The sequence below is a fragment of the Elephantulus edwardii genome, unplaced genomic scaffold (assembly GCF_000299155.1).
Source record: "Elephantulus edwardii isolate Elephantulus edwardi_28Jun2011 unplaced genomic scaffold, EleEdw1.0 scaffold00087, whole genome shotgun sequence".
NCBI classification, from domain to species: Eukaryota; Metazoa; Chordata; class Mammalia; order Macroscelidea; family Macroscelididae; genus Elephantulus; species Elephantulus edwardii.
Window position 1 is genome coordinate 8,520,891 of NW_006399837.1, and position 18,662 is coordinate 8,539,552.

Here is an 18,662-nt window from a genome sequence, read left to right on the forward strand (position 1 = left end):
TCTTAGACATCTTTCTTCAGTAATATTTGTAATTTATCAATTGCCACTTCCTGAAATTGTTCAGTGTTGACTAGTTCTTTTTTGGTCCAGTGATTCTGAATATTCTTTTTATCTTATTTTAATGCTTCCTGTAAAGCTCAATATGTTGCCCATGGAATCCATCAATGTTGCCACTCAAAGCTTGAATTGGTCTTTTCAGCTTGAAAAATGACCAGAGTGTCCTTCCTTTGTTTTCTAACTCTGACTCCTTCCATATTTCATTAAAATACTTTGTCTTCTCATGCTTTGGAATCATCTGTTTAGCTCTCTTACCTCCTATTTCTTCACCTTGTTCTGGCTTCTTTTCTTTCCAATGCAAGTTTCAGAATCTCTTCTGGCATGCCTTTTTCGTTTTTTCTTTCTTCTCTTTCTTTGTAACAGTGTTTTGCTTTCTGCAGGGACAATGTCCTTGATGTCATCCATAATTGTCTGATCTTCAGTCAATAGAGTTTGGACATCAGACCTATTCTTAAGATGGTCCTTAACTTTTGTTAGGATGCTCAGGAGAATATTTTCATTCTCACGGGCTTGTTTTCATTTCCTACAACTTCAATTTGAACTTGCGCATTAGTAGTTGATTATCTGTTCCACAGTCAGCCCTGATCCAGTTTTGAATGCCAATATTGAGCCTCTGCACAACGCTCACCAGTTTCTATCAAGAAATAGGGGAGAAGGTACCTGGCCAACTTAACGGGGGTAGATCCATTGTTTTCCTATTCCCAGGAAGTGTGGTTTAATAGATTGTGGAAATTATTAGAAGTATCATTAAAAACTTGTTATGCTGATGACACAACCTTGCTTTCAGAAAATGAAGAAGACTTGAAGCATTTACTGCATAAACTCAGAGATGATAACTTTCAATAAGGAGTACATCTCAACTTCAAGAAACAAAAATCCTCACTATTGGATCAATATGCAACATTATGATAGATGGGGAAAAGATTGATGTTGTCAACAATTTCATTTTACTTGGATCCGCAATCAATACCCTTTGTAGCAGCAATTAAAGCAAATGAGGAGTTCCATTTGTAAAATTTGTTATCAAGGACTTCTCCAACGTTCTAAAGAGTAAAGATCTCCTAAGATGTGCCTCATCCAAGCTTTAATATGTTCAATTGCTTCCTATACATCTAAAAGGACAATGAAGAAGGAAGACCAAAGAAAAATTGCTACCATTGAATTGTGATGCTGGTAGAGTATTAAGCATACATCAACTTCTAAAAAAAAGCCCAAAACAAACAAAAACCCAAAGATATCTGTCTTGAAGGAAGAGCCCATAGAATGTTGCTTAGGGGAAACGACAGTGATATTTTTGTCTCTCTTACTTTTAACACATTTTCTGGAGGAACCAGTCCTTAAAATGACACATCATGCTGGGCAAGGTAGAAGATCAACAGAAGAGAGGAAAATCCTCAATGAGCTAGATTAATGTAGTGACTATGACAGTGGCTGTGAGCATAACAGACCTGGATAGGACAAGACTCAAATTATGCTGTTTATCGAGTCTCATAGAGCTGTATTTGACTCAATGGTATCTAACAATAACATGTCAAGGAAACCTAATATTTATTATTAATCTTTCATCTTATATTAACTTCATAGGCAGGAAAAGCTGAAGAGGAATCTCACTTTTAAAAGCACACATTCACTTCTTCATAAAACAGAACAACTTAATATGCCCACTGCCTTTGATTTGATACCGACTAATATACTTTCTGTTCATTTACTCTAAGTGTTCTCTGCTGTACAGAGTTTTTAAAGGCCTGTTATATTTGCTATATATAAATTGGTCTGACTTGGAGAGGGTGAAATCAAATCTCTCCTGGGAGTCTAGGATTTTGAAGCTTCATCTCACATTCTTTGGGCACGTGGCCAGGAAAGACCAGTCCTTGGAGAAGGACATCATGCTTGGAAGAGTGGAGGGATGACACAGGAGAGGGAGATCCTGGACAAGATGGATTGATACAGTAACTGGGGCAATGTGGGTTGGTGTGTCAGAGTTAGTGAGACTGGCTCAGGACAGGAAAGGGTTCAGAGCTGCTGTACAAAGGGTCGCTATGGGTTGCAGGTGACTCGACAGCACATAACAACAACAACAACAATATACTTTTGGAAATACATACTTAATTACATATTGACTCATATACTGAGAGTATATACTCATAGAATTAAGGGATTTCTGGTGGCCTAGTGATAAGAACTTGAACTGAATCCCAAACGTACATGGTTCAAATCCACTAGCTGTTACACCGTAAAAGGATGGGCAATCTCCTTCTGTGTGTGTTACTGCACTTGAACAATATATAGACCAAATATGCATATTGGAGACTCTCACAGAATAATCTGTAAATAGTTATGCTGCCATCCTAAAGACCTCACAAATATAATTCAAAATATACAATGTCTGAGAACCCTTTGGGGTGTCAGTTATGAGTCAGTTCCTACTTGACAGCACGCAACAAAAACTATACGTATTTTTAATGAAAATATTGGGGAGCTCTGGTGACCTAGTGGCAAAAAGCTGTGGTGCAACCCCAAGGATATAAGGTTCGAGGCCACCAGCAGCTCCATGGGAAAAGGATGGGCAGTCTCCTCCTGTGCAATTAACTGCCTCTGAAAATCTGCCAGAGAGTCAGCTATGGGTCGGTTCCAGTTCCGATTATATGCTTCACAGCAACAGCAATGTAGATATTGTTGCTCTTAAGACTTTTAACTATGGAAATGTGACAAAGCCTGAATACATCAAAGTGTTTGGAAATATCTGTGGTTCTGATGAGCTTCCTATTCCCCCCTTTACTAGATGTTACTGTATCCTGAGACAACACCTTCGCCTCACCTATTAACATTGTTACAGTCTCAGATCAACAAACTGCTGATGGCTGCACTATTGTAGACCTTCCAGATTTCATCATTACATAATTCCCGAACAGCATCGTTATGTATCTGCCAAGCCACTGAGAATCATGGTCTTGCCAAGTGGGCACATAACCTTAACCGTCACCACAAGTGTTAATGCAACCTCATACTTTGGGGTTCATTAGTGTCAGACATCTATTGTTAATGTATACAACAGTCAGTTAGCAGAGTTTTCCTATTGTAATTTCAAAATATTGGATGATAAAATAGTGCATAAGGGTTGTTTGCTAGGACAACAAGTTTCTGGGAACTGTTTGTCTCCCTTTCTCCCTCTTCCATTCTTAGCACCAGTCATCCTTTTCCCCCTTTTTTCAGTCCTTCTCTCTCCTCTGTTTCCTCTGGATTTGGTTGCTGTTGTTAGCTGCCCAGGAGTCAGCCTCCAGCTCACACACAGCTGGATAAAACGGTTCTCAGTGGTGCCCTGTGGCCGTGATTGAGTGTGTAGGGGTATGTTGTGATACACAGAGATTTCACTGGATGATCTTAGGATGCAAATATCCAGGGTGAAATTCCAGTTCATCTTCCTCTCCAAGTTCTGTTGACATCTGTTTAGCGTCATGGCAGCAGGCAGTTGGACATGTGTTGATAAAGCACTTTTTCTGTGATCATTGTCAGGCATTCTAGTTTTCTTTATAACCATCGGTGAGACTTTCTTCAAAGTAGGATGAAATATGTGTCTTTCCCTTTGGGATATTATTTTAAGAGTACAAGCAATCTGGAAAGAAATGTTAGGACCTCTGATTAAGTTTAAACAGGTTTTAGCTTCATTCTTTACTGTAAAAGTATAGTATTAATGTGTACTGAAAATGTTTTGAAAAGTAGTCCTTTCAAAAAAAGTGTAGCTCTTTACTAGTCTAAAGTTAAAATTTGATGTGATTTTATAGAATATAAATTATTATATATGATCTATCATATACAATGCATGAATCTGGAGACATAGTACAGTGCAATTTTTGTTGGGCCTCTAAACCAAAGATTGGCAGGTGAGATTCTGCGGTTGATCTGCTAAGGGAACATTTAACAGTCTCCTCTCACAAAAATGTACCTTGAGTCTTGGAAACCTGGTGCGGAGGGTCACTGACCAATTCCAAGACCCTGAGTGAGAGTCTCATTAGAGACTAAGCCACCAGAGTTTCCATTATGCATGTTTTCCTGTGTGTCTGTTTTGGTCCATTTATCCTGATAGACTTTGTGCTGCTTTCTTTTACAGCATAGGTGGAGACGTAGGGCGAGGCCACGAAGGGAGTTACGTGGGCAAGCATTTCCGCATGGGGTTCATGACGATGCCTGCCCCTCAGGACAGACTTCCTCATCCTTGCTCCAGCGGCTTTTCTGTGAGATCCCAGTCCCTGCACTCGGTTGGAGGTACAGATGATGACAGCAGCTGTGGCTCCCGGAGACAGCCGCCCCCCAAACCCAAGCGGGACCCTAGCACCAAGCTGAGCACCTCGTCCGAGACGGTCAACAGCACGGCATCCTGTAAGAGTGGGAAGCCCCCTGACAGACCTGAAGGTAAAACACTGAGAAAAGTGATTCAGAAACTGCACACACAGGCCCACATGCTAACAAACATCTGCTTTGTTTTCTGGGCTACATAATTCTGCCTCTGTCACTCAGAAGCCCCAGAAAAGAATTCAAGGAAAGGTTATTTCATGGTACATTATCAAAGGACGTTCAGAAGTCTAGCATCATTAAGGAAAGGCACGATGCCCCATGAAACTTCAAATTATTAGAGAAAAATATTTTTTCTAACATACAACATCTCTAATGAATATTTTTGGTTTTATTAAATTTGCATAGTTACAAGAAACCCTAGGGCTGCGATAAGTAGTGTCTTAGCTGGTAATCTTTTTTTAAAAAAATATTATTATTACTATTGTTGTTATTATTATTCATTTTAATGAAAATTTACAGCTCTTTTGGATTTTCATTCATTCATTGTTGCACTTTTCTCCTTGCCCACCCCTTCCTCCCCCCCCCAATTAACTCTTCTTTGTGAAAAGTTGAAGAACGATTCTTTCATTGTTATACAGTTTCTCCCCCCAAGTCCACTCCACTGTGCAGCCTTTGTTCTGTACTCCTGTCATGACAATAATACCTGGTGGCTCAAACCAATTCACTACAAAAATCCTCAAAATGTGTTTCCATAAAAATGAAAATAAAAAAACGACAGCCCAAAACCAAAAAACAATGCAAGCCCATTGTCATTCATTAATTCTGACCCATGGTTGACCCTCCAACGGGTTTGTGAGACTGCAAATCCTGCGGGAAGAGATTTTTCCATCTTTCTTCCGTTGAGTCAGTGGTGGATTTGAACCACCAGAGAGACCTGTGGTCCTTGGATTACAGCTTAGAAAGCTGTACAAAGCAGGTCTACTTTATCACATGGCTTGTCAGAATTGAGTCAGGGGCACCGAACAGCAGCGACAGCCATTGTGTAATCATAGAAGCATGATGTGGTTATTAAGAAATGATTTAATGCAGGAAAAGGAAAAGAAGAAAAACATCTAAACTTATTTTTGAAGTAACTCTCTCTTTTGACATCTTGACATATGTTTTGTAATTAATATAAATTCATGCATGTTTATTGAGGGAAGAATATGGCAGTTGCCCCCTCCCCCCCCAATCGCTTCCTGCTTAACTTGATAACACCTTAGCTGGTCACATCAAAGATCAGGCCAGACAATGGATCCTGATAAGAGTCTGAGCTTGATTAAAAATCGCTAAAACCTAACTTAATTAACATGCCAAATTCCGAGAAGTACCATCTTAGTCCTCCCCAGGACCCCTATAAAAAGGAAACACCCCCCCAAAACTGCCCATGAGCCATTCTGATCCTGTCTACATGCCATGTGGCCAGGTCACTTGGAGCCCCTCTCAGACGCAATAAATGCATGTTCATTTCTTGGAACTAATTTCTTTCTTTATTTCTCTGCCTCGCTCCCTAATACTCTTTTTTTATATCTAACATATGGTTCCCTGGCCAGGAAACAACCTGGGCCTCAGAGGTGAAAGCACCAAATCCTCGCCACTACATTTATGTCTCTATTTAGAATGTAAAATGTATGTAATTATATAATATATATTTCAGTCTCCAACCTCTTCTCTAATTTCTACTTATACCCACATTTTTTTACTTGGCCATGAAATAAAAAAAAATCAGATTCATCCATGCCTCTTATGAATATAAATTAGGTCATGTTAACTCCTGATTTTACCAGTTCTTCAACTCTTACTTATGTAAGTCAAGTGTCATTTACTTGACTTATTTCTGAGAGACCACTGATGTGAGAGGATTCTCAAGTGTGTTTTGATACTATCTGAACATGGACCAGTTACTCTACATTTTCTTCCAATAATGAAGGGAACCGAGAGACAGGAGAAAGAAGTCAGCTTTTCCTGCATAGTGCTATTGTTACTATTGTGTTAAGTACTATTGGGTCAGGACTGATTCAAAGCTGACCTTCCAGCAGGTTTTCAGAGGCAGTTATTTATCTGTATGGGAGAAGATTGTCCATTTTTCTCTCGTAGAGAAGCAGGTAGATTTGAACTGCATGCCTTTGGATTGGCAGCACGATGCCTTACCACTAGGTCACCACATCTCCCACACAGTGATAAAGAAACTTATTAAGGATTTATCCACAATGTGATGCCCTGGGCAGCAGCAAGACGTCCTCAAATTTCTGCACACCTAAAAGCAAGTGCTTTTATGGCTACTTAGTGCAAAAGTGACTTGGTGTAAAGCCACTCTCAGAAACAACTCGGGTCTCCCAGTGCTGCCAGGGAACAGCATGAGAAGTTGGTTCTACCTGATCATAATTTTTTTTCTTCTGACCTGATGCACTTGCTGCAGAAGGTCAAAAACTGAAGCCTTCAATATGGATTGATGATCAATATTAAGAGGACCAAGATTCTCACCACTGGGCCAATTGGCAGCATCAGGATGGATGGTGAATAGATTGAGGTTGTTCACAGCTTTAGTTTGCTTGGCTCCATAGTCAACACTCTTGGCACCAGCAGCCAGGAAATTAAAAGACATATTGTGATGGGAAAGATTGCTGTTAGGGACCTCTCCAAAGTACTGAAGAGCAATGGTGTCACTCTGGAGACTAAGGTGCACCTGATACAGGCCATGGTCTTTGCAATCACTTGCTATGCATCAGAGAGCTAGACAATGACTAGAGAGGATAGAAGTAGAATTGATGCCTTTGAGCTGTGGTGTTGGAGAGGAGTACTGTATATACCATGAACTGCTAAGGGAATGAACAGGTTTGTCCTGGAGAGGGTGAAGCCAGGCTGCTCCTTGGAGGCAAGGATTCTGAAGCTTTATCTGAGATACTTTGGACATGCTGCAAGGCAAGGATTCTGAAGCTTTATCTGAGATACTTTGGACATGCTGCAAGGAGGAACCATTTCTTGGAGAGGGACGTCATGCTTGGGAGGGTGGAGGGACAGTGCAGGAGAGGAAGGTCCTGGATGAGATAAATTGATTGAGTGACTGGGGTAATGGGAGTAGGTGTGTCGGAGACAGTGAGCTTGGCACAGGACAGAGCAGGGTTTAGGGCTGTTGTACATAGAGTTGCTATGAGTCGCAAGTGATTCGATGGCACACAATAACAACAACAACCTTTTTGGTATTTATGTTGATTCCATTATGTTCTCTATCGTGGATAATCCTCCAATGAGTGTGTACATGTGAGTGTGTACATTTATATTTGTACCATGATTTATTTAGAGTAGAATCAACTTGACAGACAGCATCTAAGAACGTCTTTGGTAAACCCTCTTTATTGTTACTCTACTTTCTTAGAGCATATCAGAAATTTTCTGTTTTTTCTTCCTCCTGATTGAAGGTCATCCGTCTCTCCTTCCACATGTAATACAATGATGCTTACAGAAGGAAGAAAATAGATGTTTAGTCTATAAAGGTATCTTGAGACTTAACCTTCATAAATTTTAAAGATTTCCCCCAAAAATTGATACATGGTAGATTCAGCTCTCTTTATTGTTTCTGTCATCCTTCTTTCATGTCTAATATAGCAAATAGTATAATCAATTACATCAGACTGTTTATAAAAGAAACTTAGAGCTATGGTCTATGAATAAAAATGGTGGGATATAATGTATTCTAATAAGGTTTTCAAAAATCAAGAAGGAAGAATCATTGGCAAGGGAGAGGAAGTGTGAAAAAGAGAAGGATAAAGAAGAGTCTACTGGGAAGCTTAATGCTGCTGTAAAAACTCTCAGGCAGAAATATCCACCACTATCTTCCTTTAGGTGAAGGTAGCTGGGATCTTTATAATTATGTGTAGAGAAAAAATGATAGTTTGGATTGCTTTTCAAATTTCTATTTAAAATAGAAATTATCATTATTCACCTGAAACTGCTAATGTGAGTTCGAGTGGCTTGTAATTCTCGATCAAGTCTCTTTATGATCTAGAATCTGAACTTCCAAATGGCCAGTTAGTAGACAGAAGGCAATATCTAGCTACCTGACTATCCACAGGAGCTCTGGTGGGCTAGTGGTAAGAAGCTGTGCTGCAATACCAAAGACACATGGTTCAAATCCACCAGCTGCACTGCAGGAAAAGGATGGGCAATCTCTTCCCATGCAATTAGCTCCCTCTGAAAACCTGCTGGAGGGTCAGCTATGAGATGGTCCTGAGTTGAACACACACACATCCTATGACCCTCTTTATGTGTATATATCTCTGCGTACGTCCAAAGGCCTTATCTCCACTTTGGAGTTGGATGAAGCGGCTGGAGTCTGTAAGATGGTGCTCTTGTTTTGGTTGAGAATCTATGTGGATTATTTAGTTGTTTTTTATTTAAGCCTCTTGTTTAGGGTCAACAACACCTCCTGGAGGGCCCTTATAGTTAAAAGTTGTGCCTGAGGGATTATTTTTAATCCCTTGTTACTATATTTTGAATTAACATTCTTCTAAATTATACAGCTCTCTGGCCAATTTGGTGTAAAGAGGTAATCTGGGTTTACTGTGACACTGAATCTTGTGCAATTTGGGTTTCAAGGCCATAATGGAACAACTGGGCCATAGGTGTGCCCAACACCATAATGACTACCCATCATGGGCAGTGTTTGGTGGAGCTCTCAGGTTGATTAAGTTTGGAAGTAGGAGTGGCATCTACTTCCTAAACCATATGCCTCTGGAAACTCTATGAACTTAGAAAAACAACGATAGTTATAGAAAGTCTTCAGGCCTTTGGTTCATATATATGATATAGATAGATAGATAGATAGATAGATAGATAGATAGATAGAGATAGACATAGAGATATGAGAGAGAGAGAGAGAGAGAAGGACAGTTATATAGCACTTCTTTGTCAATTTGCTGCACTAAAGTAATCTGGGTTTACTGTGATGCCGAATCTTGTGCCATTGAGGGGTCAAATGCCATAACGGCTGCCCATGGTGGACAGTGTTTGATGGAGCTTCCACTTTAAGACAGGTTTGGAAATAGGAGGGGAGGAAAAGGGGAAAGAGGAGCAGGTTTGAGGCCTTTTGTTCAGGCTGCGATGAGTTGTGTTCGACTTGACAGCAATCAACAACAACAACATATGTGTGTGTATAAACTCTGGTAGTGTCGTCCATAGGAAGTAGAGCCGAGGCTGTGCCTTTCTGGTGATTCTGGTCTACTAGTGTGATTTCAAAAGCAAAAGATGGGACATTTCCTATGCAATTTACAGTCTGAGAAACCTCATAGAGTTTGGGCTCTAAGTCAGTTGAAGCAATGAATGAGTGATACATACACTTATTCACAGAAACTCTATGAACCTATGCTATCCTGTGATAGTTATGATCTTGACCTATTTCCAGTCTTGCATGTGTGTGTGTGTATGTATAGATACATATATATGCACACGCACGCATATGATCACTAATTCCAGCTATAATACATAATATACTGGACTGCTAACTAAATGGTCCACAATTTAAACCCACTCACTGCTCCATTGCAGGAAAATGGGCAATCCTTGCAGTGAAGATTAACAGTCCCAGAAATCGGAAGGAGGGGGCAGCTATGAGTGGAAACCAATATCACTAGTGTATATTTGTTATAGTATTCAATTTTATGCTAAATAAACATATGATTGCCTTGGGGAGGTTAGTGATAGTTACTAAATTCAAGCCTCAAAGATGTAAAGTCTCCTTGTAAAATGTGATGGACAGTCAAACACCAGGTCCACCTCCAGCATCTCTTTTTCACAGGAGTTCTAAGGAAGACAGATGGGCAAGTGTGTGTTGCGGTGGGTCTTTGGAGGATGGTCTGTAGATTTGATCGGCTCTTAGGATCTGGGGCAGCAATGGTAGAGTCCTCCGGAAGGGTGATTCTCAATGCAAATTTCACTTCATCTTTAAAACACTCACTCAAAGGCAGCTGTAAACTGAACATACATCCATTTGGCCGAATATTATCTCAGTGATCAGTGAATAAAACCAAGCTTCACTTGAAAGTGGGAGAAAGAAATTTCAAGTCCAAATGTATCAATGTATAGTGTGGACGGAATCAACATAATATTCTGATTGTTCTTTTATGAGCCTTCAGTTTCTTGTAGTAATGCCAAATGGAGTTCATTATAGAGCACATTTTTATAACACTCATAGGTATCAAAATTATAACAAAGGTAAAAAATTACCTTTGTAAATCTTAGTCTGTCTTTTCTTCTTACGTTAAGTGTTAGAAAAATCAAAATATTGATTCAGAGGTATTACAATGATTTCCATGGTAACCAGTTTCTATTTAAGTAAGGGATTATGACTTCCCTGTGGATAAAAGTAAAAAGAATGAGACTTGTAGGGAAATGGCTGTTCAGAGGGGGTGGGTTGGGGATGGAGTCGCTTAATGACGAACAAAAAAAAAAACAACAAAAAAAAACCCCATATACGAAGACAAGCATGATTTATTTTCAAATATTGCAATTCTATCACATTAAAAATTTGCATTTACTTTTCTATTTTAAGATCTCTGGCAATAGTAACACCTTTTAAAAAGCATTTATCCAGGGGAAAACATAAACTGGCAAAAAGTATGCTCGTTATTGATAAATATTTTAATGACTGCTTTTATCACCTCAGCATGGTCCCTGCTTATTTTGAGGAAAGATTAGATGAAACGAAGAAAGTGACTGCAAAGTACCAGGGGCCCAATTGCTACGTTTCATAATATGATCCAGATAAGGTGGGATTGTGCAAACTTACTGAAGAAAAGCACATTGCTTTCAATTTCTCCCCAACTTGAATCATTCCTACTATCCAAGCAAACAAGCATCCTAGTCTTAAACTATTTAAGTTGAGACAAAACCAACTGCAGCTGACCCTCCAGTGGGTTTTCAGAGCCTGCAATTCACACGGGAGGAGGTACCATGTTTCTTCCACGGAGCAGCTGGTAGATTCAGGCTGTGTGCCTTAGGGATGGCGGTGCGCCTCTTTTCACTCCTTTACCAGAAGACTTGAAACACTTGCTTCAGAAGGTGCCAGCTTATGGCCATCAGTGTAGATTATATCTCAACATCAAAAAAATAAAAATCCTCAGCACTGGCTGTAAAAAGAATGTAGGCAGCATGAGGCTTGCAGAGTATGATGTCTGCTACTCTACAAAGAGGACCTGTCGCTATCAACAACATCCACAGGATAAAATTAAGTCCATGTTCCTACACTTAATTCTACTAACTCAAACACCAATCTTACTGTACTGCAGAAGGTCAAGGACTGCAGCCTTCACTATGGATTGAAGCTCAACATCAAGAAAACAAAGATTGTCACCACTGGGTCAATTGGCAGCATCAGTATGGATGATGAAGAGATTGAGAAAGTTAACAGTTTTAGTTTACTTGGTTCCACAGTCAACACTCTTGGTAACAGCAGCCCGGAAATCAGGAGGCGAATCACATTGGGAAAGTCAGCTGTGAGGGACCTCTCAAGAGTACTGAAGAGCAACAACGTCAGGCTGGAGACTAAGGTGCGCCTGATCCAGGCTATAATCTTTGCAATTAGGTGCTATGCACTAGAGAGTTGAACAGTGAATAGGGGTGACAGAAAGAGAATTGATGCCTTTGAGCTGTGGTGCTGAAGAAGAGTGTTGACTGTACCATGGACTGCTAGGACAACAAACAGGTTTGTCCTGGAGAGGGTGAAGCCAGAATGCTCCTTGGAGTCAAGGATTCTGAAGCTTCATCTGACATACTTTGGGCATGTTGCAAGGAGGGACTGGTCCTTGGAGAGGGACGTCATGTTTGAGAGAGTGGAGAGATGGCACAGGAGAGGAAGATCTTCAATGAGATGAATCGATTCTGTGAGTGGAGTGGTGGGAATGAATGTGTTTGAGACGGTGAGGTTGGCACAGGATAGAACAGCATTTAGGGCTTTTGTACATAGGATCGCTATGAGTCACAAGCTACTCGATGGCACATAACAACAACAACAGGGTCCAAAATTCATTGAAATGCCCACAACACAGACTTCACAGAACTAGATTCATAGTTATGGGGTTTATTAAGGAAGTTAATAGGCTATAATTCAGAGCAGCTGAAGGATACAGTCCTTCAGTCTGGACTCAGGTGCAGTCACAGGCTCTTTGACCTTTAACCTTGTGGCTTATGTCAGTTTTGTAAAGTTCCCTCAGTCTTCCTGGCAGGCTTAGAGAGCAGCTTCTGACTGGGCTCGGTGAGGCAGCTGTCCAAGGTCAGCTGTGTCTCGTGGCGGTCTCTCTCTCTTTGCTGAAGCACCTGTTGATCTTGTGTAGATGCCAGGCTGGCAGATGCAGGACTCTCACCCTGAAGGATGCACACATTTCCCTCTTCCTTACCAGTGAGATTCCCAATTCTGCTGCTGAAATCACTCTGTGTAAATCTTGTGGAATGGTGAGATGAATCAATTCCTTTGTGGATAGACTAACACACCCTACTTGTATGATCCCACCCATTCATGCAGCAAAATCAAAGTCAGTGACTGAGAAAGCCATTTTAAATAATAAACCCTGGACACCACACTGGGCCAATAGGCAGTATCATTATTGTTGTTGTTGTTGTTGTTATGTGCCATCGAGTCACCTGCGACTCATAGCCACCCTATGTACAACAACCCTAAACCCTGCTCTATCCTGTGCCAACATCACTGATGGAGAAAAGTTTGAAGTTACCAGTGATTTCATTTTGTTTGACTTTATAATCAACACCCTTGGCACCAGTAGTTAAGAAATCAAAAGTCATGTTACACTGGGAAAATCTTCTGTGAAGGGCTTCTCTAAAGTGCTAGGTAGCAATGATGTCAGTTTAGACTGAGGTTCACCTGACTTAAGCCATGGTATTATGAATTACTTGCTACATATCTGAGAGTACAATGAATCAAGATAAAAGAAGAAGAATCAAAACCTTTGACCTGTGGTATTAGAGAAGAATTTTGAATATCCCATGGACTGCCAAAAAAACCCCACAACGAACAAATATACCTTGGAGAAACTGCAGCCAGTTTTAGAGAAAGATAAAGAAAGCGAAACTTCATCCCATATACTTTAAGTATGTTGTTCGGAGGGCCCAGTCCTTTGAAAAAGATCTCTTGCTTGGGAGAGTGGAGGGTCAGCACGAGAGGTGGCAGTTGTAGTTCTGTACTATGGAGTTGGAGCTGACTCGTAGCTGACCCTCCAATGTATTTTCAGAGGAGGAAATTGCCTAACGTTCTCCCACAGAGCAGCTGGTGGATTTGAACCACGTGCCTTTGGGTTGGCAGTGAACTCATTACTATTAAGCCACCAGAACTCTAAAGGAGAAGAAGAACTCTTAGAAAGATAGACAGACACAGTGACTGTAATAATGGAGTCAAGTACATAAATAGTGAGGATGGCATAGTGGAAGGCAAAGTTTAGATCTGTTGTTTGTAGGGTTGCTTCGTGTCTTGGTTGACTGGACAGCTCCTAAGGACAACAGTCCTAGATTGTGTCATCGTTAGACATACTTTCAGAAGAACAGAGTCAGAAGAGTGTCATCAAGCTAGTTCTTACAGCAACCTCATGTAACACCATGCCACAGAGTCTTCCTGGGTGTAATCCATATAGCCTGGGTGTAGTCCTTACAGGAACCAGCGAACAGTTCTTTCCCCTACAAAGCCTCTGAGTGGGTTGGAACTGCCAGTCCTTCACTTAGCACCCAAGTGTTTGACCATTGCACCACAGTCAGAAGAAACTCTAGAATAATAAGATAAATATTAGATTGTTAGACAAACATTCACTGAAGATAAGGAAGCCAACATATAAAACAAGGTAATTACTGAGTGTGCCCTGCCTCCCTCAGAGATGTAACAGTCCAGTGTGTTGAGGGCAATGGTGGTGGTGGTGGTGGTGTTAGGTGCCATTGAGTCAAGTACAACTCATAGCAATGCTATTTATCTATCTGAATGCTGTCCTATCCCATGCCGTTCTTATAATTTCTGATATATTGGGTAATGATAATCTGATAATCTGGGTAATGGTCTTCTTCTCCTCTACGGACCCTCCAGCTTTCCAAACATAACATCCCTTTCTAAAAAAATACCTCTCCTAACAACACATTCAGCATGGGTGAGATGCCTCCAAGGAACATTCTGGCTGCTCTTTCTCCATGATATATCTTACTGTTCTCATGGCAGTCCATGAGCTATTCAGCACTCTTCTCCAACACCACAGCTTAGAGACATCCATCCTTCTTCTGTCAGCCTTATTCATTATCCAGCACAGCAAGTGATTAAACGGTACACGGTAAGAAGAAGTGCCTGTACAAATAAAAATGAACACCATTTTTAAACTGTTGTTTAAAATATTGGTCCCTTTGAGTCAGTTCCAATGCATAGTCATCCTGTAGATCAGTATTTTTGAGACCTTAAAGGGAGCCCTGATGGCTGACAGTAAGGAGTTATAACTCAAAAGTACTCACCTCAAATCCACAAGCAGCTCGGCAGGAGAAAAATGGCCGGTCTCCTCTCACGTGGCGGTCAGCTTCTGAAACGCACTGGCGGGTCAGCTATGAATCAGTTCCCATTCCACAGTAAGGGACAATAATCCTTCTGGAGCCCTGGTGGCCTAGCCCACAGGAAGTTGCACGACTTGCTCAAAGGCACCACGGCGGCTCTGATATTCAGATCCACACGTGACCCAGTCAGAGGAAGTTGGACCATCTCCATGCAATTTACAGATTCCAAAACCCCGCTAAAGGAGCGGCTCTAAGTTAGTGCTAACTGGACTGCGATGAGTTTGGATTTTTAAAATCTTTGTGGCAGTTGATTGTCACACAGCTCTTTTAAACAGTTGATGGGTTTACACTTTCCACCTTGTGCATAACAGTTGAGTGCTTTTAACCACTGTGATTACGCCCCTTTAGTGACATTTTTTCCCCAAACTTGGTGCTCTACACAGTTGTCGAAATACTATCCTCTCTTCCTGTTTGCCTGTGAAACATTGTTGTTTTAGATTTAGTGCAGTATCTATGTTAAAGCATAGACTCAGCATGCAAAAGACTTAAAAACATCTCCTAAATGACTCAAATACGTAGCTGCTTCCATTTTCAGTTGTCTTGTCTTATAAGTTTATCTAATGTTATCAGTTATTATGATATAATCATATTTTCACTAATCTAGGAAATATGTCTTCATTGAACGTCAAATACCTTTAAACTTTGTTGTCGTTGTTATTGTTGTTAGGTGCTGTTGAGTCAAGTATGACCCACAGTGACCCCATAAACAAATCTGAACCCTATGTGAGTTGTTTTCTTTCATGTGATTTACAATCCTTTAAAACCTTCTTGGAGAGTCAGGCCACAAAACTGCAAGCTAACCCCTTAGATATGGGAGGGAAATGGGCCATCTCTTGCTGTGGGATTTATAGCCTCTGAAAACACACCGGAGGGTCAGGTCTGAGTTGGTTCCTGCTCAAGGGCATGCAGCAATAGCAACACAAAGCCTTAGATAATGTTACACGTTGAATCTCCATTTAACTATTTATGTGGTTTTTTTTTTATGTGTGGTATTGGGAATTCCACAGTCAAAGGAGAAGTGGTCCTTTTACTGACAGCCTATCCATCCAGTATCTTTCCACCTCTGCCTACTTTACTTTCTCTCATTTACAGTGTTCAAATCCACTATTTGATTTAAGGAATCAGAAATGATAAAACTTGGCAAAGCAACTATTCAAATATCTTCCATTCAATTAGCTATTTAACGATGGCAGAAATAATTTAACACATTTTAATAATGTGTTCTTTTCTACAAATAATGTCTGCCGCTCTTTGGTTTTTAATGTTCGACAATGCAATGTTGCCTGAAGTTCATTTTCTACCGCTGTAAAGATTCAAAGAAGAGCCCAGGGGCATTTGTGGAGTGAAGGGGAGAAAGAAATTAAACCTACTTATTTCCTTCTTGTCCTTGTTGTTACGTGCCGTTAAGTCAAATATGACTCGTAGCAACTCTATGAACAATAGATTTGAGCTCCCTCCTATCCTGTGCCTCTTCATCGTCTCTGACTCTCTTGTATCCACTGCTGTAGACTCTGGGCCAATCCAGCTCATCAAAGATCTTGGACTTTCCCACTGACCCTCTACCTTTCCATGCATGATGTCCCTTTTCTAAAGATATTCTTTCCTAGAAAAAAAGCCCAAAGTATGTTAGATGAAGCTTTGTCATTCTTGCCTGCAATGAATATTCTTGCTGAATTTTCTCAAAGATAAATCTGTTTGTTCTTTTGCCACCTCATGGGATATTCACTCTTCTCCAACACCACAGCTCAAAGGCATCAATTCATCATCTGTCATCCTTGTTCACTGTCCATCTCTCCGATGCATAGCAAGTGATTAAATAGACCATGCCTCAATCAAGTACATCTTAGTCTTCAAAGTGACGTCGTTGCTCCTCAGTAATTTAGAGAGGTCCCTGACTGCCTCCTTGCCCAATGAACTATCTCTTGTGATCTCCTAACAGTTTATTTCCTTATATCACTGTTGTCTGCCATTCAGTCGGAACCAACCCATATTAGACCCTCCGTCTGGTTTTCAAAGGCACTAAATTGCATGAAAGGAAATTGCCCACCCTTTCCCCATGGAACATCTGGTGATTTTTGAACTGCATGTCTTTGGGATGGCAGTGCAGCGCCTTACAACTAGGCTGCCAGAACGTCCTTATTTCCGTGGAGGACTTAAATCATCAGCACCTGCTTTCTGAGCTTAGTGTTGGGGCCAAACGCTGCTCTTTTGGTCACATATGGTTGACTGTTCTGAGGAATACTGTCCTCATAGGGGTTATTGTTTGCACAATAGATCTGTCTACTGTTTGGTTGGAAGTTGATCCATCCCTGAGAGTGGGCTGAGTTCCACGCTTGAAAGGTCACAGTCATGGGGATTACACTAGCTTCTGTCAAACCAAAAAGTCTGGTCTTCTTTGTATTTCAATTTTATTCTATTTTTTTCCCCCTTCCTTCTTTCCCTGGGTCTTAATTATGATCCTGTTCACAGCAACAGTTCCTGGCACTTTCTGGGTGTTCATATCATTTTAATTATGACTTTTATTTTTGCCAAGTTGTTGTAGTTGTTGTTAAGTGCCATCAAGTCGTAGATGACTCATAGCGGCCCTATGAATGAAAGACCTGAACACTTGCATAATTTTGGTCTTTTCTCCATGTTCATAGAGTTTCTAGAGGCAAACTATTTCAGAAGCGGATGCCACTCCTGCTTCCAAGATTGTTTTAATCCGGAAGCTCCACCAAACTCTGTCCACCACGGGTAACCATTACTGCATCTGGCACATCAGTGTCACAGTGTTTAGCATCACAGCAACCACGAGTTACCTCTGTACAGCAATGCACAGACCAGTGTTACACCACTTAAAAGAATTTTGGACAAAAAACGATTTAAACCAGGCCTGAGGGCTGCAGATTAAAATTACCCACCTTGGGCTTGGTAGCATAACTTTCTGTCCACTAGGCCAACAGAGCTCTCTCTATGTTGTCATTGTTAAGTGCCATTGAGTTGTAGACAATTCATAATGACCCTATGAACGAAAGACCTGAACACTTGTATAACTTTGGTCTTTTCTCCATGTTCATAGAATTTCCTAAATTAGCATGGTACAATGTGAAACCATGAGTTTATGAAGCAGACTGGTCTTGCCTTTTTGTTGTTGTTGATTGCCTTCAAGTCGAACATGACTCATAGTGACCGCATGAACAAAAGGCCTGAAGCAGGAGTGGCATTCACTTCCTAAATAACATGCCTCCTAAATAGAATGCCTTTGATAAATGTTGATAGTTGTAGAGGGGCTTCAGGCCTTATTATTAGTGCTGTAATAGTATAAGACTCTCACCTTCAGCCTCAGTTTCCTCATCTGTAAAATGACAGTAACAATATATTTCACAAAGGGGAAGATGTCTGATGTGGCGCCCATGATTAGCCATTTCTTGGTGTACTTGCTGAATATAAATCCAATATTGATATCATACTTGGGGACTAGAAATAAAAATTACAATGTGACAAGGAATGGGTGCATCCTACCAAAGTCACTTGACTGTGTGGGTCATAACAAACTATGGTGGTCCTGAAGAAGACTAGTAAACTCAGAACAGTTAATTGTATTCATGAAAAACCTATAACAAGAGCAGTAGGCTGCTATCCCAGCAAAGTACACTAGCATGGTTTAAAATTAAGAAAGGATCAGCACTGTATCCTTTCTCAATACC

At 40.7% G+C, this 18,662-nt stretch overlaps 1 protein-coding gene across 1 annotated transcript in view; it reads left to right on the plus strand.

Moving 5' to 3' along the window:
• Nucleotides 1-18,662, plus strand: part of NYAP2 (neuronal tyrosine-phosphorylated phosphoinositide-3-kinase adaptor 2) — a 327,341-nt gene that overhangs the window by 144,352 nt on the left and 164,327 nt on the right. Inside the window, exon 3 of the mRNA XM_006890286.1 lies at nucleotides 4,166-4,467. Within this exon, the coding sequence (XP_006890348.1) occupies nucleotides 4,166-4,467 (302 nt within the window). The remainder of the gene's footprint in view (nucleotides 1-4,165; nucleotides 4,468-18,662) is intronic.